At 45.3% G+C, this 26,918-nt stretch overlaps 1 protein-coding gene and 1 long non-coding RNA gene across 3 annotated transcripts; one reads left to right on the forward strand and one right to left on the reverse strand.

Annotated features, from left to right (window-relative positions):
* Nucleotides 1-195: 195 nt before the first annotated feature.
* Alg2 (alpha-1,3/1,6-mannosyltransferase Alg2) lies at nucleotides 196-14,943 on the forward strand. Of its 2 annotated transcripts, none has more exons than XM_055064352.2 (6): nucleotides 196-374; nucleotides 6,033-6,256; nucleotides 9,351-9,491; nucleotides 10,992-11,181; nucleotides 12,709-12,912; nucleotides 14,190-14,943. In XM_055064352.2, exons 1-6 carry the CDS (start codon nucleotides 329-331, stop codon nucleotides 14,690-14,692), a joined length of 1,308 nt encoding a protein of 435 aa, XP_054920327.1. In that variant the 5' UTR covers nucleotides 196-328; the 3' UTR covers nucleotides 14,693-14,943. The 2 variants fall into 2 exon arrangements, with proteins under 2 accessions (XP_054920327.1, XP_050023465.3); XM_050167508.3 differs by having other exon boundaries at nucleotides 198-374; nucleotides 6,069-6,256.
* Nucleotides 14,944-18,784: 3,841 nt separating this feature from the next.
* LOC129381469 (uncharacterized) lies at nucleotides 18,785-25,837 on the reverse strand. Its single transcript, XR_008609644.2, has 4 exons — nucleotides 25,766-25,837; nucleotides 24,955-25,023; nucleotides 24,424-24,492; nucleotides 18,785-21,365 (listed from the first exon to the last, which is right to left on the reverse strand). It is a non-coding gene; the product is annotated as an uncharacterized lncRNA (long non-coding RNA).
* Between the last annotated feature and the right edge of the window lie 1,081 nt (nucleotides 25,838-26,918).

The following is a 26,918-nucleotide window of genomic DNA, read 5'->3' on the forward strand; positions in this document are numbered from 1 at the left end:
AAAAACGTGGTAATCTCAAACTGGCAAACGTCAACTTGACCGTGTGCAGACTACAGATACGAAACTGCAGATGTAAATAAAGGTATTTTTTCTTTTATGAAGAAAGACGTTCTCAGTAAATCAGAAAAAAAGTAATTAATTTGTTTTAAACTTATTTGAACTACAAATTTTTGTTTTTTGTTAAAATGCGTACCAAAATATTAGTCCACGTGAGACAACATGGCTGCGTCCACATCATCGCTGATGCGGTAACAGCAGTTCAGTCAGTTTACAGTGCTTTGTCGACGCTGTCCGTGAGTTGGTTGTTCATTCTGTGGTGAGACGGGAGATGCCAGACCGCAGAAAAGGTAGCTCAAGAGGCTCCAGCGCTTCAGGTACCAGAATGTCGACTGCAAACTCTGCTATCAGCAAAAACAAATGTTAGAGCGGTGTGTTGTTCCGTAGTTTGACGTGTCGGCTACGAAATCCCATGATGTTTGCGATTTGCATTTGTGTTTTGGTAACGTCAGCATGGCTTGCAAATGAGAGCGTGAAATGCGAAGTTCCATAATGCGTTGGCCAATCGGCAATCGGGTGGCGTAGCGTGGGTGTTTAACGTTTACTGGAAGGTATTCGAATGGCTATATGCCGGCATGTCTTACATGACCGAAAGTAAAAACGACTCAAGTTTGCGTGTACATTAGTGGAACTCTGAGGGAGCGTTTCGATATAAAACGATCACATCCGACTGTTAAGAATTCACCTGTGCTTACATAATGTACTAGGCTTTCGGTCGGTGCGGTATTGTGTCCCTGCTATTCGCAATAAACAACCCAAGTGCTACTTAGACCACTGTGATAGCCTCTGGGGAGTACGCACAGACGTTCACACTTCTGTCTAGAGTGCTCAAGCGCGTGGCTGCATGACAGAAAAACTATAACAACACAGCAGCTGCTAAGTTCGCGTTACCGTGCAGAATACAGTGTATGTCCAGGCGACCTTGTGGCGTCCACTGCCGGCAAACATTTTTTTTTTTTTTTTTTTTGCTAATACCGCCCAGCATGGTGCAGTTGGCAATTCGTTTGCATCACAGCATACCGACTTGGCGCTCTAGACAGAAGTGTGAACGTCTGTACAAGCCTGTATTTATTTGGATGAACTTGGAAATGTTGGCAATTATTGCATCACCATGCACCATCTTCACAAGCAATAAATTGTATAGTGTTCAAAAGATGATGACGTGATGTTATATCAAATTATGCTCTTCATTTGTGCTGCTCACAGGCATAACACCAAGGTTGACTCCTACTTCAGATTTATTCTGCGTTGATAACTTATGTCTTGCAAGAAAACTTTGTTAAGAGAATGTTTTGGCTCCACATTTGAAGGAATCAATGTGTGGACACAGAACAAATGTTCTCTTTTAAAGTGTATAGCTTTCTTTGCCTCTTTCGTGTGTTCTTATGGTTGGTGGTGGTGGGCAGTTGGTGTTCAATGATCAATGGTCGGCGGGCAGACTTTCAATGAGGCATTGGTGCAGTGTGTGCCTGCTCTCATGCAGTGGAGTGGCGGTGGGCATTAAGCACGAAACGCCAACTTTTTCGCTCTTTGGTATGCACAGACTATTGCCTGTGAGCTTCAATGTGTTTGGAGGTTTAGATGTGGTAGTTAGTTTGCTCACTCAGGATATCTGCTTACATCGACAATCATCGTTGATAGTTTCTGCACCGTTCTTATACTGGCGAATAGTGTATGTTTAAAGATGAGCCCTGGTAGTGGCACATGTCTTTGAAGTCGTAGAAACTATACTAAATGTTTTTTGTGCATGAAAGGACAACACTTAGGAATTATGAATGTTGGGGAAATGCTTGTGAGATACTAAAGATGGCTGGCCTCAAGATGTTATACTTTGTTGTTATTAGCATTGCTGTGACATCATGACACCGAGTTAAATTCATGTTGCAGTGAGGCTAGAAAGGATGGCACTTCTCGGATGTTTCTCCTGACTGTGCTTGCATGTGGCAGTCGCAGCAGTTGCAGTGAGCCAAGTGAGAAGTAGTGCTAGTTGATGTTCATGCATCTTGTAATGCGCCTAGTACAGCCGAGTAGAACTAATAGCCGTGATGCGACACTTCAGTTTTGATACTGAAACAGAAAAAAAAAATGCCACTATTATAATCAGCTGGAAATGGTGCAGAACCGTTAACGCTGACAACCAGTAATGCTGAGAACCAGTGTGTTGCCTTGGCATCACTCCGAGGCCAGGCAGTTCCAACAGTGTGCTAAATATCTCGGAGGCTGTGGTGTGGGGTTCGCACCATACCTGCTAGTCATCAAGTACACATGTCTGCTTAGGCGCTACCTAAAGGCTATTAATAAGAAAATTGAACAGTTGCCAGACTTCGTAGCTTTGCCAAGATTGCTTTGGTAGGATGCGCCACTTATTTATAACCACTTTAGCCAAAGTGTGATTTTGTTGCAGTTTTCCTTTACAGAAGTACTGACAGAAAATTTCTATCTTGTTTCTATTTCTCTACTGGATAGCTGTCAACCCAGTAGTTGTGCTCTCAATTCCTCGTGAGTGCAAAAAAAATTGAGAATCATGTTACCTTTCAATGCAACCAGTTCAAAATGCATGACAAGTGCAGTGTGGCTTTCGTCGGGTAAAAGTATACTGTCGATGTCACTGAAACCTTACGTGGCGGAATTGCGCTTCCAGACACCACTGATGTGTACACACACATTATTACCATGCTGCCGAAAGTCTAGTGCTACAATTCAGCATTTGATACAGCACTTTTGGCAGCACAGTCATTGTGTGACCTTCAACTGTGGCACCGGGTTGACAGACAGTGGCACTCTTGAGTTGTTTGTGACATCACATGACTGCCACCTCCGCTTTCAGTGACAATAATACAGTTGAATCTGGTTACGACAAAGTTGGATCAGACGTAAAAATGCCTTTGTTAAATTTGATATTCAATATAATCATATGTTTGCTTCATAGTGATATCAGTGATGAACATTTTGTATTTACTTCATTATATCAGATAATTCGTTGTATCAGTGTTTGTTATACTGAGATTTGATTGTAGTCTCCCTTTTCACATCTGTAGCAATAGTGCATTTGGCTCAGTGGAGTGGGTTGTATAAGAGGTGCTGCAATTAAATATTTGAGGTGCTCTTGAGGCTTAGTACAGCAATTATGGGGTTGATTGAGGTGCTCTTGAGGCTTAGTACAGCAATTATGGAATTGACATCTGCCTAAAGAAAGATTTAAAATATGTGAGACACAAAGTGCTCACTGTTTACTGTTTAAATGACATGTCACCTCCGTGTTGCATTCATTAATACATTCGTTTTATCATTACATTTCTGTCAGCGTCTTCTTGACAGCCAAGGCAGGAGTGTTAATGCAAAGCATAAATTTCCACAATCAAACTGGTGTGAAGCCACAAGACGTAACAAAAGTTTATATACACAGCTTGCTATGGGAAAAGAAAAGATGATAGCGTTATTTAAGCTGTTCGACACATGGTTCACTGGTAGAATAAAAGCAGGTTACACGAAATTAATGGGGGGGAAGAAAAGGCAAGGAATTTGAAATGTATTGTGAATGTACAGTGTAAGCAAATGCAAAATCTGCAGTTTCACAAGGGATCATTGAATACAGACAAAAGTGCTACCATGGTAGGCATGTTCACATCATGTGGCAGTGTATTCCACTTGGCGACTGGTATAACAACACATGAAAATCGGTGTTCTTTTGTTTGGGCAATGGAATGGTCATATTGTGTTTGGATCTCTTTCTAGACTTGTTACGACTCCATATAAGCACCAAACTGAAGCTTCTGCTGACAGTTGACAGTGTTAAACATCATTTTCAAGCCATCTCATGAGAAGCCAACAAACACTGACCCCAAAGACAACATAGGGGAAATTACTTGTGCTTAATAAATGAAATAAAGAAACAATAAATTAATGAAAATTAAAGTGGATGAAAAAACAACTTGCTGCAAGTGGGAACCGAACCCACAACCTCCACATTTCGCGTGCGATGCTCTACCAATTGGGCTACTGCGGCACCGTTACCCCACCCACTTTCTTGGGTATTTATGTGTACTAGTAGAACCCTGGGAGTGTTAGCCAGCGCCACCACGCACAGACCTTGGCGGTGGACGTGGAACGTCCTTTTTGCCGCAGGCTTCACGAAAACGTGATCTTTTTGGGTGGAGGCAACTGGTCAATAAACCTACATATGCTTAACATGATCTTGGATTGTAGCGCGAAGTGAACACGGACACAGAAAGGAGCAGACAGGACGAGCGCGAGAAAGGGGGTTAACCGAGGGGCCCAATTTTTATTAGTCATATCATGAGAAGCCACAAACACTTATAAACACAAACACATTATAAACACAAATAAATTAATGAATTTATCGTTTCTTTATTTCATTTATTAAGCACAAGTGATTTCCCCTATGTCGTCTTTGGTGTCAGTGTTTGTTGGCTTCTCATGATATGACTAATAATAATCGAGCCCCTCGGTTAACCTCCTTTCTTCTTGTTTATTGCATAACGAGGGTCTCGAATCCGGCAACGTTGATGCCTTCAGGTAGCATATGTGGGTTTATTGACCAGTTGCCTCCACCCAAAAAGATCACGTTCTCGTAACGCCTGCGGCAAAAAGGACGTTCCACGTCCGCCGCCAAGGTCTGTGCGTGGTGGCGCTGGCTAACACTCCCAGGGTTCTACTAGTACACATAAATACCCAAGAAAGTGGATGGGGAAACGGTGCCGCGGTAGCCCAATTGGTAGAGCATCGCACGCGAAATGCGAAGGTTGTGGGTTCGGTTCCCACCTGCGGCAAGTTGTTTTTTCATCCACTTTAATTTTCATTAATTTATTGTTTCTTTATTTCTTTTATTAAGCACAAGTAATTTCCCCTATGTTGTCTTTGGTGTCAGTGTTTGTTGACTTCTCATGATATGAGTAATAAAAATTGGGCCCCTCGGTTACCCCCCTTTCTTCTCGTTTATTTTCAAGCCATGTAATTTTCGCCATGGCTCAAGTGTAGGGAGGTCAGATTGATTATTTTGTAGATTGGTTGCAAGTATTTGCCAGCCGTAGGAGTTATATATTAAATGGATAGCTTTATTTGGTGTGCTTTCTGGGCAAGCAATATTTATATTGAGTTCGGGTTGCACATGATATTGGCATATTTGAGCAGGGGTCTTACTAATGACGTATATGCCACCAGTTTCATTTTGCTAGTGCAGTGCTTCAGTACCCACAGTCATTTTTGTGCAGCAATATAGCTATATTTTTAAACTTGACAGTTACATTTCACTACACGTGAGATAGTTACACTAGGATACCTATATTGTTCTACCCTGTTAATTCAGACATTGCTAATGGAATAGGTATACAGCAGCGAGTTTTTCTTTCTCCTGAGTGTCATGTGGGGTACATTTTGAAACATTAAGGCTCATTTGCCATGTTTTGCACCACTCTCTAATTCCTTATAAAGGTTGTGGTATGGTGTGCGTACATGCCAACATGTGAAGCCTAAAATTTGTAAAATTCTACTGACGCGACGTCAAAGCAAAAGGGGGTGGGGTTGCATGCATTTGGAAAATGCTTGCCCTTAGCACATGTCCTTCCAAGAATACACACACACTTTATTAAAGGTGAATGAACTTTAGCTTGAATATGGCGCTCATAAGCAGCAACAAACCTGGCCCAGCAAATAGTGATGAGCAACACGTTGCTTTCAGATTACTGTGACTTTTTCAGCGGCTGCTTCAGGAACTTGTCTACCGTGTAAATTTCGTGGGGTACTTGCTCGAAGCAAGTACCCCTTATTTTTACTATAAGAACACTTCCGACAAAAGGTTTGGGGGAATGACCAGTGAAACTGTTTTTATAAACTCGAAGCGAAATTGTAAAACGAGCGAAATTAGTAAATTTCACAAAAAACTCGGGAGGCTTGTCAGGTATAAGTATGGTGTGCAGTCGTGGCGTGACGTGGTGTGGCACCCAGGCGTTACGTAGCCCAGACCGGCGCCCATCGGCGCTCTTTCATGGCAGGCGGTGGAGACAGCGCGGAGCAGCAGCAGGTGTGTCTGGTGCATCTTGACCTTGGTGTCGGTGGAGCCGAGCGGCTGATGGTGGACGTTGGCCTGGCGCTGCGGTCCAAGGGAAACCCCGTCCACATTGTCACCACGCACCACGACCGGAACCACTGCTTTCCCGAGACGCTCGATGACCAGTTCAAGGTGGCGTCACTCTTTGGTAGCTGTGCGTTTAGGGCATTTCCATGTGCTGCGTTCCAGAAGGACTTTTTTTTTTTTTTCGAAGTGCCGCAAATTTGATTTCCAAGTAACACGTCAGCAGGCTGTAAACTCAAGTGTTATTCATTGGCAATATACTGCTGAAGAATTTGTACGTATTTTAATCTATGCTACAGGCAACGTGGCCTCTTCATCACTGTCACTTGCACACGCCTCGTAATCTACATCAAGAGTTCATAATAAGTTCTTGAATCTCTGCATCGTCAAAAAAAAAAACAGTGCGGGCTTTGTCGTGCCATCTGTCGTATGAAAACAAAAGTCAGGCATCTAATTTTACTTTAACCAACTTCAGTGTAGGCAGCACGACGAGTCTTCAGATGTTTTGCATTCACGAATCATCTCGAGAAAGGCGGGGAATGCGTGGAAAGTGTGACACAGCTTTACTAGGGCATGGCCACGCATGTGCATCGCCACCTAAACAAGCGCGTTCAGGCACTGCACTGAAAGTCTTAAACCCGTACACCACTGAAGCACATAATTGCTGACTGGGACAATGTTTCTATTTCCGAGCGGATTCTTGTGTATGCAGCATTTATTGTTTTGCTTGCATTAGATAACACTGTCAAACTTCTACATAAGAAGTTATATCTTGCACGAGAATACTTTGTTTTGTAAAATTAATTTTTTATTGGCGAGAAACATTCTACTATATCTGATAATTCATTGTTTAATTTTGTTATATCCAAATCATTCGTTGTATTTGTGTTTCTTATATCGAGGTTCATTTTCTTTAAATATCAAGCTATCAATCGGTGTATAACAAACACATCACAAAAGTTAAAGTTTGTTATGGGTATGTTGAATTACCTCACATATTTAACTATGATTTTTAGCGCACAAGCCTGTTCGTTATAACAAGGTTCGACTGCATTTCGGCCACCAGAAGTTTCCATGTCTCTTGCGGTAAAGAGGTCCAGCCTTTCTAGGGCATCGGGGAAAGGAAGGTGGGATGTTGCTACGACTGATGGTGTTTGGGGAACGGAGTGCGTTGTGCCATTCCCAGAAAGTATGTGGCGTGTTGGCGGACTGAAAAATAATAAAACAGCGGATCACTGAAACAAGCCAAATCCAGGCTTAATGGCACCTGTTAAGTTCCTTTCCTTAACTAGCAACAAAGACTTGAGTTGGTATGGGTGCCAGGCAGGTGGTGCAAGGCCTGGATTCTTCTGCAGTAACCTACTAGAGCGAGCTCTGGTGCTGCGGTCGTTCAGATACCACGAGAATGATGGTTAGTACAGGGATTTGTCTGATCTTCGTGCTTGTGACTGAAAAGTATGCGGAAGAGGTTTTAGAATGGGAAGGTTTATGGTGGTTTGCAAAGCTGCCACAGTATAATCGAATTGAATTTTCTCGATTGTGTGCATAGCAGCACTGCAATCGCCATTTAAATTTTCATCTAAGCTTCGCAGCGTTGAAAGACCAGGTGCAAGGATTTTGTCAACAAAGGGGTCAGATGAGCACTGATACGAGTCGCATGCCTTGTCGATACCCACGATGACGTCACAATCATCTTTGTCATCAGAGCCCTTTAACCGAACCTCGGCAACTCCCACAGACGCTGCCGTGGCATTTTAAATGATGATTTTTGTATCAGAATTATTAAACTATAATAATTCACTTGAAGTTGACTTCTTTGAAAAATGTGTCAGCTTCCCTGTAATGCGTTCTTGTGTCGTTATTCATGGTGCTTTTATCTTCCTGTATTTTGCAAAGCTGTTCGAAGCCAGAAGGACAAAAGTTTAGCCCCTCTTCAGTCACAAATTATGACGCACTGTCAGTAAATATGTGAAAGTCGCATAATTTTATTCCAAAGTGCCGTAGACTCTAGAAAGAAAGAAAGCCCTTGTAATTACAGAGTAATTAACTATTGACTTAATGTACAAGCCATAATGTTGCATTTTCTTTAACTAAATATTTTAAATCACGGGTGCAAACCACACATACAGGTTAATTACTGGCTGCAGGCATGAGCAAGAATGAAAAACTGGTACTTCGTCACAGCTGACGGAACGCGATACTTCGAACATCCCGGAACTTTTAATGGTAGTGCCTTTAGTGAAAGCAGTCATGTGTAGCAGTACTCTGAAGTCTGAGGTCAACTTGGATAACACTGAGTGTTCAGAGGCATCAAATGACCTGCAGTTCAATTTCTGCAGATTTCTTTTCTTGCCACTGTACCAGACAGAATTGGTTAAAAAAATTTTGCATGCACAAATCTGGAACACTGTGACTGAAGGAGTTAGGCAAATGGAAACATACAACACAATTGCAAATGTAAGCAAGCTGGTGGAGCGACATTCCCGAGAAATACAATGCAGCAACAGGACCAATGAAAGACGAAACAAGAGAGGCACTGACTGTCCACTGCTGGATTACTCACAAGATGGACTTGTATACGTACATGGCTGAAGGATATTAAAGAACAAAAGACGAGCCAGCCAGCAGTAGTGAAGCCATGCGCAGTATGTCAGACGGATGAGTACTATATGAAAACAAAGTATCAAGAAAGCTAGGAAAACAGGCAACAGTCGTAAACAGCTACCAACCAAAAAGAGACAAACAAAAGTAAATGTGACAGTGGTAAAAGGGAGATGGCAGGCGACAAGGTGCAAGAAAAAAAAGAATCTAGTTAGCAAGTTTTGTAACCTTCTTGTCAAATATTAATAAAACTGAAGGTGTTCTGATGCATGCAGGAGTTCTCTTTGATGGTGTGTGCCTCCCGAATGTGTGCCATATGCCTTCCTCATGGCATTTCCTTAGTGCGGAGGCCCGATCGAAAAGGTGTTATTTGTAATGAGTTTGAATCTTCACACAATCTGTCATTTAAACACCTTCCAGTTTGTCCTAGATTTAATACGCATTGCACCCATGCTGGGTGAACTGGCATACTTCCAGTGCCTGTAAACGTTAGCACCAAAGCTGCCTCTAGTAAGTTTTGTAGGAGTCAGTATGGGTGGGAGAAGTTTGTGAGTGCGAAGTTTACAGTCACAGGGTGCATTAGTGACTGGCCATCTTCCAGGTGGTGGTGGTGGGTGACTGGCTGCCCCGGTCAGTACTGGGACGCTTCTATGCTCTGTGCTCATACTTGCGTATGATGGTGGCCGCCCTCTACGTCGTTTGGTTCAGCGACATTCACCCCGACGTCATCATATGTGACCAGGTGAGGACCGCACAATCAAATTCTATAACACTTTGGGCTGAACTGTACTGGTCGAACAGAATTAAAAGCGAGCGATACGGAACAAAAGTACGATACCTCTTAGGTGTAATTTATTATGCCGCTAGTTGCTGTGGGGCTCGCTCTGGCTCGCTCCAAAGCTTGGTGTTTTGTGAATTTGTCACACCTGCTCACATGTACAAGTGAATATGAAAATGGAAATATGCCAGTCATTGTGAAAATCTTTATTTCTTTCACATTCATTTCACCCATTGTCTTTGAATTTATGTTTCAGTGCTATTGGGATTGGCACTTAGCACATTGGATGATAGAAACGCATAGTTTGTTCAAGTTGCTCTGAACATGCTGTTCATTCAAGCTCAACATGAACAATCCGAAGTCTCCACATTCCCAGTTGCATCATCTGCATGTTGGCTTTTGGCCTGGTTACACACCTTTAAGTGCCTTGAACTCGTTGATAATTCTGTATTTGCTAGATGGTTTGGTTGATCCTTATTGGCCATTCATTTAAAGGGGCCCTGAACTACTCTTTATCCAAGTCAAGAAATCTATTTTAGGTTAAATTAGACTATGTCCAAAATACCTTGCTGCAAGATGTTCAATTTGTTCAGCAGAAGTGGAGTTATTGGCAATCACACATAGCATTTGCGGTGCTTGTGCTCCTTTTTCAATGATTTGCAATACGAAGGCTACGGCAGAGTGGAGTGTGCTCCACTTACTGAACGTCACTCTGGCGTGCAGTTCAAATTTGATTTTGGATGTTCACGTAGGCGCCACCATTTCCAATTTTGGCACCTGTGACGCACCATATGTGCCAAATGCGGTTGTCCTCAGCAAGCCGCAGTGTGCTCAGCCAGTGGACTCGTCGCAGCACCCCACGGCGGCTGCTGTATCTACGCTACAAAGCAGACCGCAAGCAACATGCAATTGCAGCATTTGCATTGTGCACGACAGGGCTAGAGTACGCGCTCGTGCTCATATGCTCCTGTCTGGTTGCGCTACGTAGTGCGGACTAGCTTTTTCCTGCAACGGCTTGAGTGATGGATAGTAGCCACATCCAAGTTGCACATCTTGAAGCGCCATCAATAGCTCAATCATTACGAAGCCAAGTCTGCCACAGCGACTAGGAGTGAGCACGAGTGACCTTAAGTTTCGTGTGGTTCGAGGAATAGTTGAGTGTTCAAAACTAGTCGCATTTGGTGAGACCTGACACCTACGACATCAATAAGCAGGGTGACCAAAGTTCAATTCCTATGTGGCCAGCCGAGCGTGAGCAGACGATAGTTGGCTTGCGACGACTGCCTGCAGGACGTAATGCTTCCTCCTAATTTATTTCCGTGGCTCCACGGCTTTCGGAGACAGCTGTGTGAGTTTTGTTTGTAGCTTTGTGGTACTCTTGTTTGGATGGCTATTTTTCTTCTTTCACCAAGAAAGACGTGCCTGTACCGAGAAAGAATGTCCGACTTTTGTCTTCCTGTGCAGGTGTCCGCGTGCGTACCTATTCTCCGGCTGTGTCGCAACGCTCGGGTTGTGTTCTACTGCCACTTCCCCGACCTGATGCTTTCGAAGCCAGGTGGTCTGCTGAAGAGAATCTACCGTTGGCCAATCAACGCGCTCGAGCAGTGGAGCACGGGATTTGCAGATTCTGTGCTTGTCAACAGCCACTTCACTGGTGAGCGTCTGCATCGTGGGGCAGAGCATAACCCGCAGTGCCTTGGTCAGCCATAGTGCACGTCTTAGAGGAGCCATGTTATAAGAGCAGCTTATCTATGCTTTTATTGCAATACAAAATATACGCACATAGTGCAGCATCAGCATCGAGTGCTGGTTTTGTGACTGTAGTGTGTACCGGCTGTCCCAAATAAATGTCGCCAAGAATTTAAAAATGATGGAGGGCTTTGCATTATTGGCAATCAGTATGTGTTGATGTGCATGTTCCCTGAATGTAATTAATGAAGTTTGCTAACTTTGAACTAACCATTTGATAAAGCATTAATGTGAGAGTTGCGGGGTAAGTCGAGAAATGACCAAATAACAGCATTTAAAGCATCCTAAGCCTTGTGTGGCCATTTTTCCCAAAGTAAAAAGAAAACGCGTGTCAAATTTAAGAAGTGCCACGTGACAGCCCACTCTCATACCAGTGATGGCAGCGGTCTGGGCACAAGTACGCTCAATAAGAAGTTAAATACATGATTGACAATAGTATTGATAGCTTTGGATTCTTTGCCATCACTCCAGCATGACAGTGTGCCATAAGGAAAAAGAACAAGGACATGCAAGGGGCTTGATTTTTTTTAATTAGTCAAGAAAACGATGTTCTGCACCTGCTGCCTTGGCCATAAGTGGCACTGGCCAACACTCCCAGGGCTAATCTTGCACACATATGAAAATACCCAGGAAAGCAGCTGGGAGGATGGCCGCCACATGTGTGTTGCGTAAGATGTGGGTTTGGCCCCCACTCGCTGCAAGTTACACTTTTGTCCACTTTCATTTTCCTTTACCTTATTATTGCGATAGCAATTATAGGGATACTTTAGGTACATTTCTGCCATGGGTGCCACCGCCACCATCGTACTGTCCCGCTATCGACGGTGCGTGCACAGCTCGCATGCTGAGTTTTAGAGTGTCTTCAGAGGCGCAGAACGCGTTTGGCTATAAAAGCAAAAAGCGAAGTGCACATGCTGTCAGCACTGCACTCAGTCGGCTCAGTGGCAGAGCCAGGACACTGTTCTGCATTCTGCTGCTGGCATGGGCATTGTGTGTGTGCTGGTGTGAGTGGGAGCAGACAGTAAACGCCAAGCTATCTTATATGTCACTGGGGGCTGGCCAACACCAACGGTTCCCTGTTGGTCTCGTCTCGTGCACCACCAGAGCGTGACGCCTTCAACACCATTAGCAGCAGCACTCATCATGCCACCGTTGTGAGACGCCTGGCAGCTGCCGTGCCACTGTTTCTTCCACCCACCAGCAGTTGCTTTGTGTGCTGCATCGCGCCATGTCACACACGCGCACAGTTAGAACACCGTCCAAGGAATTCAAACACAATGCTAAGCCTTGCTATTACAGTTTAATGCTTTGCCCTTCAGGTGCAAGTGCCAGATTTCCTTATTTTTCGCGTTTGAAATTAACCTGACTTTAGTGTGGCTATGACAATGTGCAGTAAACCCAGGTGTGTGTGTGTGTGCTCTGCGGCTTGCAGGGCGGGTGTTCCGAGAAGTGTTCCCCCGGCTGTCCAATGTGCAGCTGCGTGTCCTGTACCCAGCGGCTAGCCTCTCGGCCGTGGAGCGCCCCCTGGAGGGAACGCTGGATGAACTGGGCATCGACAAGCTCCAGGGGGCCCTCTTCCTCTCGCTGAATCGTTTCGAGCGAAAGAAGAACCTTGCATTGGCACTACGTGCTGTCGGTGAGTGCAGCGTTTTACCCCATCAGCATGTACTGTGGGCCTGTGTGATTCATCATAGTCCAATTACTAGTGTCACGTGGTAGTTGTTTCAAATGCTCCAAATGTTCCAAATAGTTGTTCGATCAACTTAACGACCGAGGACGCACTGCCACACAGGCAGCTTGAATGGCCATTGAGTCAGTAGTCAGTGGAGTCAACAGAGTTTCTTGAAACCATATCTCTAAGGCCTTTAAGCCGTAACCATAATGCATGCAAGTTTCGAGTGACGGCGACAAGCAACAGTGACGAGCGACAAGTTTGGCCGTCGTGGAGGGTGGCCCATCACCGTCACTTGTCGCGTTGCCGGTTTCTGGCAAGCCAGGAAATTTCGCTAGTGGCCTGGTAGTCCATGCAGCAGCTTCCAGCGACAGGCACTAGCAACATGGCAACAAGCAAGCCACCCGCTTCAATCTGAGTTCGCTCTAGCTACTAGTTCTCCAATGTAGCATCAGGAAATAAATGGTAAAATCAGCGTTCATTTAGTCTCATCTCATGCTTAGTACAAAGAGTTTGCAATGTTTCGTCATCATGTTCTCCTTTTTTTAAAGACCAGATTTCTTTTTCTTTTTGACGCTGTAGACCTAGGACACTAGCGAAAGCTGCTGAAGTGTTAATTTGTATCTGCCAGATGGCAGCACAGCATTTAATGCTGGTTAGTACTGGAGGTTGGTGTAATCTCGAGTTTCAGAGATGCATTGAAGCAAGAGGCAGACAAAGCATTCACTCCCTGCTGCCACTGCTTTTCATGATGGCATCGTCCCTCTGTGAGTGACCCCATCAGCTGTGGGGGTGGAGTGGACGCAAAAGCGTGGCTGGCTTCTCTTATGGTGTCTTTCATTGCCAACTCTCAAATTCAACAAAATAAATTTTTTTCTCATTCAACCTTGCTTTTTCCATTGCCTGACAATTCCTAAAATTTTACGGCCCCTTCCATATAAAAAAAATTAATCAGCGATTGGACTTAGTATTTGCATAGAAGGTCTAGTTTCCTTTTAATGTAATTTCAATATCACGAAGCAAATTGCAGATTTTACCCACTTTGTTATATTGACGTTCAACTGTATAATGAAGTAAAACTAAAATTTTTCGTGCATGTCACAAGTATATGCTCGTAACAACTATTGGATGTAGCTAAGGTATCCTGGGGGTGGCAGCGATTTCGTTATAATGAGGTGTGACTCTGCAGTAGCACACCATTACTCAAAGAAATTTCATTACATTTGGACTCGTTTTTGCAGAGCTGGCTTCCCGCGAGATTCCAATACACCTGATCTTGGCCGGCGGCTACGACCCCGAGTGCCGCGAGAATGTCGAGCACTGGGACGAGCTCGTGTCGCTCGCCGAGCAGCTGGGCGTGCAGCAGCGGGTCAGCTTCGTGCGGTCACCCAGCGAGTCGGCCAAGCTCCTTCTCCTGCACACGTGCCGCGCCGTAGTGTACACGCCTGCCAACGAGCACTTCGGCATCGTGCCCGTCGAGGCCATGTGCATGCGGCGCGCCGTGGTGGCGTGCAACAGTGGCGGCCCCACCGAGACCGTGGTGCACGGCGAGACGGGCCTTCTGTGCGACCCCACGCCCGAGGCATTCGCCGCCGCCCTTGTGCGGTTGGCGCGCGACCGCAGCCTGACGCAGGAGATGGGCGCACGCGGCCGGGAGCGCGCCGAGCAGGTCTTCTCTTGGCAGCGCTTTGTGCGCGAGGTGCACGAGGTGGCCTTCGGGGACAACAAACACGAGCATCGGTAACGAGCGACGCCCCTCTCCCGTGCGTCACGCTTCTTGCTTTCATTGGCGTTTGTAAGCAATGGGCGTAGGGCGGCAGATAAAACGGCACTGAAGGACTGCTGGGTAAGGCAGGAAAATCACGACCGCTCTATAGAAACTCTTGTCGTTTCCAACAAAGTGCGGTTTATTTCGGCCACTGTTTCAAAGCCACCTTGGCTCTTTCCTCAGAATTCTAATTAGAGACTGTAACTTGTACTGCAAAAAAAAGAAAAGGTGGTATGCTTGTTGATGTCAGACCATGGTTGTTTCACAGCACGGTCTGTCCATCTCTTGGTGATGGTGTGCTGTATGTCAACCACGGAAACTGACTCGGCAGTCCTGCCTACTCTTTTTGTCTACATATAAAGCAGTGACATGTTCATTCTAATATGAAGCTTTTTTGTAAGATCACCAATTCAAATGGGCAGCTCCCACTGAAATAAGCCCAACTGGAAAAACAATTTTGTCGAAACGCAACCTGCAAGTCATAGTCAACACTAAGGCACAGTCCTCAAGTTTTCTTGTCCTTTAGGGCCGTTTTATTTCCTGCCACATGACTGTGATACAACTAGCCCAAAATGTTTATTCCTTGGCTGTTGTAGACACCTTTTATAGTACCTTGTGGCCGCATTCTAGATTCATCATTCTCGTTTGACCAATCGGAGTAGGGCTTCAGTTTATGGAACGATGAATTCAGCGAGCAACACAGACAGGAACAACAGAGAAAATGTGCGTGCTGTGAGCATTGCCACTTCTGCAGGCAAAAAAGAAAGAAGAATACGTGCCTACACAAGAAACATTGTTTCTAGCTTTAAAAAAAATGGAAAAGCAAAATCGCCATCTGTGTCATTTGTCAATACACTGATTCAACATTCATTTGCTAGTCAGCAGTCTGTTGTATTTTTTTTTTTTCTGTTGGCCTTGTTCGTGTTGCCTACTAAATTTGTTGCACCGTGAAATCTCTTGGCTTCAGGTCGGCGTGACATTAAAAAGAAGAAAAAGTTCCTTATAAGCATTCCCCTTTGAGCGGCTCTTAATGTTCAATTTTGAGCCATTTTTAGTAATTGATGCGACTCTTTAGAAAAGGGCTTCTGCAAGTTGCTTTTGTTGTCGTATCTATGAATGCATTACTTAAGCGTTTTAATTGCTCAGAGGATTTAAATGTGCTTGAAAAGCCTTTTGTAATATGCTGAATCGAAAACAGTGGCTGCCCGGGGGCATTGCAACCAAGGATGGGCTGTATTTCGTGGTAGTACACTGCCGAGACATCCAACAGTTGTATAGTGGGGAAAAAACAAAAAGCTGCAGGCGGCTTATATTCAGGTGCAGAAATAAAAAATTGACAAATGAACAGTGAACTCATTCATTCCGTCTGGCTCAACTCAATTGTGTGCTGCTGTGTGCGTGTGAGAGTGTGTAGTGTGTTATTTAATAGCGCCGATTGTTGCGAGTCTGCCAAACAGTGTTGCGTTTCTCTGCGATTTCAAATTGAGGGTTTCTACTGCAAGCTTCATTCATTGCCACGACTTTTGTGCTCACAAGTGTGCTTACATCATACCGTTTAGCATGCTGCCTTGCGTGCAAAAGGCCTTGTGCAAGCTTAATAAAGTGTTGTTATACCACTTTACCTGTTCTTTCTTTCTGCATGTGTGTGTGTGTGTTTTGTCACAATTAAAAGGATGGATTTGAACACTACATTGTTTATATCTTGGCATTTCAGTGCCAGTTTGGCCTGTGCATCTGCTTTCATTGTGATTATACCTTCACGAAAGCGATACAACCTTTGCCTTCTATCAAGACCATCATCTTGGATGCCATCGTTCGGTTGGGAGGCAGGTGGATTCTACGGCAGGTCTGCACGTTGCAGGTTTTGCCATTTGGCAAATGGTGAACCTACAGTCACAGCTGAAGTTGAAGGCCTAACCGAGCTGTGCGAGACAACACAGTCACTGTTGAGGACTACAGGCGGTGAGATTTCAGACTGCTGGGCCACCTGTATGCAGCGTGGCAAATCGGGAGACACAGTCACGCTTGGTGCAGGTCGATATGAGTTGGTCACCTTTTATTCATGCGTTTTTTGTTATGCGCTGTACATTCGAGCAGGTGTGTTGAATCTGCAACTATCAGCATTGTCTCTATTTATATTGCATCCCATTGATGAATGCAAGTGCTTGCAGCTCACAGTATACCGTTCATTATACACACGAGAACTAGTAGTGGAACTTGACACTTCATCCTTTGCTAGACGCATTTGGTGCTTCTTGTTTCCTTCCTGTTTAACAGTTAGATGTTTCTTGTTGCATTTGCGTGTAGGATTCAACTTCACTGTCATAAATCAATTCATGTGGCCACCGACACGAAATCTATGAATTGAGAGGTCGGCGATCATGATGCTCTTTCGAGCACAAGATCAGTTATAAACTGGCACTTGTAGTCTACGAGGGCGAATCAGAAAGTCTTTGTCCCTAGTTTTTATTAGCCAAAATAAGGTACATACAGGTACATAATTACAAATTTACATACAATTCTAGGTACGAGGGGCACCTGAAAAGTTCGCAGCCCACCCTTGAGATCTTTTTCGCATGGTCTTGTTTTGCAATGCAATATGTTATTCAGTTATTTGAATCGTCTCATGAGCAATCTGGATTTATTTTGACATTTTTGGTTTAAGGTACAGTGGTTTAAACCAACGTCTCAAAGCTGAAATATGGAAATGGAGAAATTCGCAAAGCGAGCAGGCATTCAATACCTTTTGAAGAAAGAACTGACACCACAAGAAATTCGCAAGAACATGCTGGAGACATTAGGGGACAATGCCCCTTCTTATGCGATGGTGAAAAAGTGGGTTGCCGATTGCAAACGAGGCCAGACATCATTTGAAGATGCTGCACGCAGTGATCCCTCACCAGCACGCACAGATGAAAATGTCCAAAAAGTGCAAGACATTGTAATGGCTGATCGACCCGCCACATTGCACAATGTGTGGCCATATCAGTGGAGAGGGTTAGCCATAGCCTAACAAAGCTCCTGAGCAGGCACAAAGTTTCGGCCCGATGGGTGCCCAAACTTCTGACATTAGAGCGCAAACGTCTGAGAGAACTTCACTCTGCATAAAATCCGCAACTGTTTGAAGCAGGCATTAATCTGTTACTGCAGAGATTCGTTAGCATGGATGAAACTTGGGTGCATCACTTTTGTCCCGAGTCGAAAGAAGCCTCGAAACAGTGGAAACGTCCCACCTGCCCCCCCGCCCCAAAAAGCCGAAGGTGGTTCCATCTGCTGGCAAGGTTATGGCATCACTGTTCTGGAATTGCAAGGGTGTCATTCTCCAGAGAGGTTAAACCACCAACATGGAATACTGTGCAGCTCTGAGGACAGCAATTAAGGAAAAATGGCGAGGGATGCTTTGTAAAGGGGTGCCGTTTCACCAGGACAATGTGCGAGTGAACACATTGGCAGTTGCGATGGCTGCAATTCAGTCCTGTGGTTTCCAACTGCTCCAGAACCCGCCCTATCCCCGATTTGGCTCCCTCAGACTACCACCTATTCCCAAAGATGAAAAAGCACCTTGGTGGAAGTCACTTTCCTTCTGATGAAGCAGTCCTGGATGCGGTAAAACACCTTTTGGAGGACAAGGAAGCAACGTTCCACCAAAGTGGAATAACGAAACTCCAAGAGTGATGGCATACTCAAGTAGTCCCTCAAAAGACACTATGTTGAGAACTGACTGCAAAATTTCGACCCACGGTCACTACATCCGGGTCAGGCCACGAACTTTTCAGGCGCCCCTCGTACCTTAAACTATTTTCGCACACAGTGCCCACACAGGTTCAGACATTTGTCTTATCGGAGCACTAAATTTGAGATGTCCATGTGGTAGATTTTGTCCGGCTGACTGTGGAACCACCGTTGGACTGCTGTCTTGGCTTCATTGTTGCACGTGAACTGCTGTCCTGCCAGCTTTTTCAGTGGACCGAAAACATGGAAATCACCTTTCCCCATATATAGAACAAGAGCTTACATTAGCCACTGCAGTGTTGAATAGCTACGGTGTTGTAGTGCAACGTCATGGGATAAACGAACAAGTGCAATTGCCACTTGCAGTTTATTTGAGGACACACAAAGTGGCATGGAAATATATACAGCATGGCCATTTAACTGTGGAAAAAAAAAATTTCCAACACCATCACTCATGTGCCTTCTGCTGCAATAATTACCATGGCTGATGGCAAAGAGAAACAAGAAATTCTGATAATTTTAATTACTACAGGTAAGACATGTTGCGATAACTGAATTAGTACAACTTAGAATATGAGCAACCTATGAAACTGGTGGAAGAACCACAGACCAAAAATATGAAAAAGAAAAAAAAGAATCGACTGCAATTTCAGCCAAAGCCCATGACACTGCATTATGATTGAGGCTGCTGACCAGATAAGGGATGTAAAATGAAGACATCAATGACATAATGAAAAATCGTTCACTTTATCAGGTAGGCACACAAAATGTTTCAGCAGAATATGTACACTAAGAAAATTTAATTTTGCAGCTTTTGCAGTTTGATTTTAGCGGATGATTTTTCCCCGCTGTTTTAATAGGACCCGATTTACGTGCTTTATATGAAGCAGTAGCCTTGCTCTACAAAACTGTTGGAGGAAGTCGGTGCAACAGCTTGTGGAGCAAAACAGTGCCTGGGAAACGCTGTCACTCAGTTTTTTCTCTAGCACATGTACAACACGCGGCAGATGAGCTACAACACCAATGTTTTCTAGAAAATCTCTTCCTATATTCTTAACCGCCCCAAAGAGATGTTCGGAAGGCTGTATCAGGCCGGCAAAGAGTCCTCCTGGCTTACCATTAGCCTGAAGCATGGCCATAAACTGATGGGAACCTACTAATGCCTCCTCCCCAAGCCTAAAAAACGGCTGCAAACACACTCCTCAGGACGTTTAAGAAATTGCTGCACGAGGTGAGCCATAAAGCAGTACAGTGCATTCTGCTCTTCGGCACCTAGAATATCACCACTTGCAGGAGCTTGGCACCTCTGCCTCTTCAGCAACGAGCGGTGGTGCAGCAGCAGCACCATCCATTACTTAGGCCAATAAATGGGTGTCTCCGATTTCACAGTTCCCACGAGACATCAGGTTGCTTAGCTTCCCAAAAGAAGTATGTTTCAGAGCAGGAATGAACTGAAACACATTTGAATTTTCATTACAGCCAAGATTCCTTCTCAAAGTGGCGAAAAGATTCTCAAGAGGGTCCTGCTGCAGGTGGCGTGCCAGGAGAAAAGTGAAGTCAAAATTTTGGCAGAGGTCTTTCCACAGCAAGAGGACAGCCTGGATGGGGACAAGCCAGCCACGAATTGTGCGAGGCTGTCTAGGGCTGTCAAGCTTCCAGCATTTGATCCATTTGACTTCCTCTTGCAAAAACTCCACATGACCAGAGTCGGCACTGATGGCACAGTCCATCGTGCCAGGCCTGGCAGTGATGCTTTTGCTGTTGAGACAGTCACATAGCTTGTCAATTCTATCAATAAATTCTGCTGTAGACTTCACAGTCCCATCCATTTTCCCCAGAGCAATCATGGCTGTCAATGCCACCAACACCGAACCGACTTGCTTAGGGCCCGAGCGGCAAACTTTACCTTCAAACTGTTGAAAGGCCTCTTGTAGATATGGTCATCTGTCAGTTTTCTCACCAATTTCATTCTAATTGGATCAGAGCTCTTGTATAACTCCACAATGTGCTTCCATTCAATAGTGTGTGTCAATGAGAAGTTTTGGGGGGCACGCAGGTTATTTCTGGTGCACTTCATAAGGTGTGGAGAGTCAAACAGAAAATGAACTTTGTGACCACCCACTTCGAAGAATGGTTCATATGGAGTTACGTTTAACTGCTCTGAAAGTGTGACATTACTTGTCCCCTGATAGCACGCCACTGCCTTAACGAACAGCTGAATTGTGCTTAGCTGTTCAATTAAGGCAAATAGCAGCCTCCTGATGTCAGGAGCATACAGTCTGGTTTGTGCCACTGCAAGCACCGAAGGCTGGACCCATGGTTTAGAAATTCCAGAAAGGAGGACTACGAAGGCTTGGTTTGCCACACTTGGGTGTCCTTTCAGTGCCATTGTCTGAAAAGCCCATGACAATGTCGTTTTTGGTGTCACACAGCAAGTTTTGTCGCAGAGACATTTCATCAAACGTGATGACACAGACCCGATCCAGTAACGGCCAATCAGTGGTTGCTTATTTAAGTACATCAATTACTTTACGAATAATTCCAGTTGTCAGCGGCACTTCAGAAAGCCACTTCCAAAGAGACCTTGAGGTTGGCAAAGCAAGCACTTTGGAAAGGCGCCTGTATGCCACCGGGCTATCAAAGAATGTGCTCAGGACACGCTAATTTCCTGTGGCCACCTGGCCACAATTCATTTTGCGGCCATGGAGCAGGACCTGACTGTTCACAAGCTTGTAGAACTGTGGAGTCAGGCATGACCTTAGGATTTCCATGGCATCCCTTTCGGTAACCCTAGGACTCCTATGCTTTGGCAACTGTGTGCCTCTCTGGTACCTGCAAGAGTCTGCTTTCCACTTCAGACTTCTCCCCGTTTGAAGGCTAAACAGCTTTTATTTCCGCCCACGCAGTGAAGGTGTACCTGCAAGAGTAGTGCATTGTTGTCATAATGTGCAGATTTATAGAAGTCAAAACACTTTATCTGTGTTAAAGAGCTCCTATTCTAGGGGTCTTGCTCAACCTAGGTCACTAAACAGTAATTTGTAAAGGAAAACATGGAAAATATTTGAGGAAAAATTGCATTCGTAATTTATGATGTGGGAGTCCAGGGGTATTTTACGGGTGCAACATCAATTTAAGCATTACTTCACTGCCTTGACTACAATAACGGGGAGCTCGTACTATATAACTGGTGATGTTTGCCCACGAAGACTGTACCACTTACACGTGCACTGCTACAGTAAAAGCTCATTAAACCGTACCCGTTTAAACAGTAGTTTCGTTTTAAAAGTAGTAATGTCAAATTCCCGACTCAGCGGCCATTGAACATAACGTACTTTGTATCTGCATAAACCGTACCAGCTTATTGCGTATGTATCGGTTAATATGTAGTGTTCCCACTTTTTGTCGTGCAAGCATGGCAGTGCCTCGGCAGAACAAGCCTTAGAGATCAGCACAATGGCCTCCAAGCGCCCTGTGCGTTTGCGCGTGAAGCCATATCAACACCATTTCGGCACCGTGCCAGAGAGCGTACAAGATGTTCATTTGAGGCATCGCCAGCCGTTTGTGCGTAGGCGCAAGATAAAAAATCTGGGGGTTTTTGCTCATTGAATAGATTACTCTGCCTAGGCACTACAGAGGAGATTTCTTGTAAGCATTTGTCCCTAGGCGTGCTGCCGGCCTGGTAAAATAGGTGAAACAGCAGGCACTGTCGCCCGATTTGGCAACTGCTGGTCGGACAGACTGTCTCGCACCTACGGCACTCGTACGAAGTCAGTCGTGGCGGATCATAGCTTTCTCGCGCCTGACGGCAACGTACCTTGTAAATAACATCACAAATGTTTCTGTGGGAGCAGTAGCTACCGTAGTAGAGCCCGGAGCGCATATATTGAAAATCTAGAAGGCACAGTGCCTTAGCAACCACGGCTGAATGCAGGTGGCTGAAAGGCTGCTGGTGCACGATGACTGAATCAGCAGCAGCACCGCAGGCACTAGAAATTCTGTCCGACGTACCTTCACAGGCAAAATTCTGACTGGTGTTGCAGAAGTCGCGGGGCATGGTAGCACTGAACTTAGCGTCACAAGTTGGCGGCTGGACATAAATATATTCAGTCGTGTTTTTTACTAATTGTAACGACGTGTCATTATTTCGGCTCACCAAGGTCTACGCGTGCCAGGAGTGTATAAGATCGGCTATCCGCCAATTTATTATGCGAAGACTTCCTGGCATGTTTCGTCCTTTGTGGACCCAACCCACGGGCCGCCCTGCTTCCAGCTTTGATGCCCCCGCTACCCCTTGGGTGCCGTGAAGATTCTGTGCCGCCTGCTTTATTATAACCTCAGGTGCTCTCCTGAGGCCTCCGTCTGCCAGTTACATGTACCCTCCTGGAGCAGTGCTTGTAAGAAATCCAATCTATCGTCAGGACGAAAAAATCAACTCTCGACGTATAACACCAGTCAGAGCCTTGCCCCTTCAGACACAGCGATTACGAAATGGGCCGCCCATGCCCACTGTCTCACCGCGCAGGCAGCCAGCGGCAGAGCGTAAACAAACTCGACCGCATTGCCCAATGCCGGCATGGCTAGTGGCTAGGGACTAACGCATACAACAAGCGCTAAGAAACCTCCTCCGTAGTGCCTAGGCAGAGTCATATACTCAAGGATCAAAAGCCCCCAAATTTTCTCTCTCACGCCTGCTCTTACTCGCGCCAACGACTGGCGATCCCAAAAATGAACGTCTCGTAGAGAGCGTTGTGGCGTCGTGCAAGCGAGAACTCGCATCATGCCGAAACTCAGATAAAAAAGACGCCGGGTGCTTAGCGTAGATTAAAAATTAGACATTGTTCGTGCTATCGAACACAATGCGAGAAGTCGGCGCTGGCACACGACATGGGTCTACTGTTGACTACGGTGTGTGGCATTTGGAATGCGAAGAAGTTGCTCGGCAGCAATGCTGCGACCGCGAAGAGATGTCTGCTACGAGGGCCGACTTTTCACTATCGTTGCCTCTGTTGTTGCTAAAGTGTCACCTAGCGACAGTCATAAGGACGACACAGAAAGCGACAGCACAGGCGATTCAGGCCAGACAGTGGCAGCAGCTGCACATTACGTCAGTCTCATAAATGCAATCATCGCAGCACTCCTCAATGAAAAAGTGTCCCGCGACTTCTGCAATACTACCGCGTCTGTGCACGGAGAATATGCAACGCCAACGAGGAATCTGCCATGCAAGCATTTGCCGAGAAGAGGGGGCGGGCTGAAAAGCTGGCTCACAGCTTCAGCAAGTTTGACGCCGCTGTCGTCACTGCTAGGCCGCCGTGGCATCAAAAGAAAATAACATGTTTGTCACGCGAAGTAAATAAATACTGCATGTTCTTTCCCCTTTCATCGCACTCTTGCCGTGTTCCGTTTGACAGGTAAGGGGGCGATCTCATGCTATTTCGGTTAAGCAGCACTACCGTTTAGTACATACTTTTTCCGAGCTCCAGCCAACTACAGTTAATGATGTTTCACTGTATATGGAGGATACGTAAACTTACGTGCCTTGGCAATGTTCTGTTGGAGTAATTAGAACTCATGATGAACAGGTTTCCCAAAAACAGGTCTTAAACCTAAGCTTACTCTATGTGTTTATAAAATTACCACAATAGGAGCACAGGTTGGCTGCATTAGAAGCATCTGTACTGTGCGGACGTTCAGTCTTGTTGCTGAGGCGTGGCCGCAGGTAAAAAGTGTTTGAAAAGAGAAACAAGAAAGGGAGGACACAATGCAAGTGCCAGTGCTCATTCTGGCATCGTGATTTTTGTTTCCATCTAATTAGGTGCTTTATACCTTTCCTTTTGTTATGTCTTGAGTGACAACCTTCGCACATACGACAAGCTCTGAATTTAGAAACCAAGCTGGGTTGTTTCGCGGACTACGACTGTTAAAGTACTAAAGGTATGCTTATGGTATGTAATGTGCTGCAACAATGAGCCCACCTCCGCACAGCCCAGACTGTCCTGGCTAAGGCGTCCGTCCTGCAGAGGCAGCAGGGCTGACAGCATCATCTGGAAAAGAGTGATAAAGAAGCTCAGCTACTAAGTCACATTTTGACACACTAGTTATTGCATAAGCAACAGCAAACACAGGCGATTAGCAGCGGCAAGTGCAAGATATGTTTCCAAAATTGCCACAGTAGGATCACAGGTTGGATGCATTAGATGCATCTGCACTGTGCGGACGTTCAGTCTTGTTGGTGAGGCGTGGCAACAGGCAAAAGGTGCTTGAAAAAACAGAATTGAAGAGGAAGGATACAGTGCGAAAAATAGTGCTCGTGTTGGGATCGCCATTCGTGTTTCCGTCTTTTCAAGTGCTTTACACCTTTCATTTTACTATGTCTTGAGTCACAACGTTTGCATGTATGACTAGTTCTGAATTTAGGATCCATGCTGGGTTGTTTAGTGAATTACGATTGTTAAAGTAATAAACATATGCTTATGCTAAGTAATGTGCCGCAACAACGTGCACACCTTTGTATAGCCCAAACGGTCCTGGCTCAGGCTTCAGCTTCAGGAGGACAGCAGGGCTGACGGCATCATCTGGAAAAAGTTGTACAGAAGCTCGGCTATTGAGTCACATTTTGATGCATTGTTTATTGCATAAGCAACAGCAAACACAGGTGATTAGCAGTGGAAAGTGCAAAGTATGCTTCTAAAGTTGCCAACAATAGGAGCACAGGTTGGCTGCATTAGATGCATCTGCACTGTGCTGACATTCAATCTTGTTGCTGAGGCGTGGCAACAAGTAAAAAGTGTTTGAAAAGACAAACGAAAAGGGAGCATGCAATGCGAAGGCTAGTGCTCGTGTTAGGATCACCATTTTTGTTTCCGTCTTTTCAAGTACCTTATTCCCTTTATTTTACTATGTCTTCAGTTGCAACCTTGTTTGCGTGAAACATGGCGGCGGTCCCGGCTGCCCACTTCGAATTGAATTTGGCGTTGCTTTTGTAAAATTCGTAGCAAATGATTGTGTAAACGGCTTTCGCTTTGTCTCAGGCCACTTCGACAACAGAGTATTATGGATAACCTCGTGGTGATTTCGAGATCGCTTCTCGTTTCCAACGAGTCGAAGCCTAACGAATGAAACATTCGAGATGTCAGCATCACCGATCGCTACAGGCGGGAAATAGCCGCAACGACGGCATATGGCCTCTGAGATCCGAAGATATCGCCGGCCAACTAAAATTGTAGAAAACGTGCATTGCTTAGTGCAAGCTACACTTAGCGTACAGCGTACGCTATAAGTTGCGTACGATAAACTAAAGCTGTCGAATGTGCCCACCTCCGCACAGCCCGGACTGTCGTGGCTAAGGTGTCCGCTCCTGCAGGGGCAGTAGGGCTGACAGCGCCATCTGGAAAAAGTGATACATAAGCTCAGCTACTAAGTCACATTTTGACACACTAGTTATTGCATAAGCAACAGCAAACACGGGCAGTTAGCAGTGGCAAGTGCAAGATATGCTTCTAAAATTGCCAAGAATAGGAGCACAGGTTGGCTGGTTTAGATGCATCAGCACTGTGCTGACGTTCAGTCTTGTTACTGAAGCGTGGAAACAGGTAAAAAGTGTTTGAAAACACAGAAACGAAAAGTAAGGACGCAATGCGAGGGCTAGTGCTTGTGTTGGGACCACCATTTTTGTTTCCGTCTTTTCAAATGCTTTACAGCTTTTATTTTACTACATCTTGAGTCGCAACGTTTGCATTTATGACGAGCTCTGAATTTAGGACCCACGCTGAGTTGTTTCATGGATTACGACTGTTAAAGTACTAAGAGAGAGAGAGATGAAGAGAAAGGGCAGGGAGGTTAACCACATATTAGTCTCCGGTTTGCTACCCTACATTGAGGTGGGAGATAGGGGTTAGAAAGAGGACAGAGAGGTAAGGGTAAAAAAAAAAATTGCACACACAGACACATAAAGGGCATTCCAGCTAGAGACGTTCGCAAAGGCCGGTATATTGCAAGAAGCGCAGTAGCACTTGCACGGCCTTCTTCTGTGAAGTTAGCTCCTGTCAATGGTGTAGCATTCCTTCTTCCGATAGTGGTTGGTCATCCAGCTGATCCAGTTCGTGGCGAAGGGATTCCCTCTGTGGACTGTACTGCGGGCAGTCGCACAAAATATGGCCAATCGATTCTTCGTTGCCGCAGTGGTCACAGGTTGCTGTGTCGGCCGTCACTATGCAAAACACACAGACTTTGGTAAAAGCAATGCCCAACCACAGTCAATACAAAAGCATGGCGTCTCCACAGTGAAGCTTTGATGGGCCTCGAAGGCTTAATGTGGGATCAAGGAAGCATAGTCGGGAATTCCTGAAGTGTGGCTCATTCCATTGCGACGAGGTGCACTGGCGAGCAAGCAGGCTGAGCTTCCGTGCTGCATCAGTTCTAGGAAGTGGTATTGGCACGTGGTGGTCCTTGGTGTGAGCTGAACTGGCAG

The sequence above is a fragment of the Dermacentor andersoni genome, chromosome 11 (assembly GCF_023375885.2).
Source record: "Dermacentor andersoni chromosome 11, qqDerAnde1_hic_scaffold, whole genome shotgun sequence".
In the NCBI taxonomy this organism is placed as follows: Eukaryota; Metazoa; Arthropoda; class Arachnida; order Ixodida; family Ixodidae; genus Dermacentor; species Dermacentor andersoni.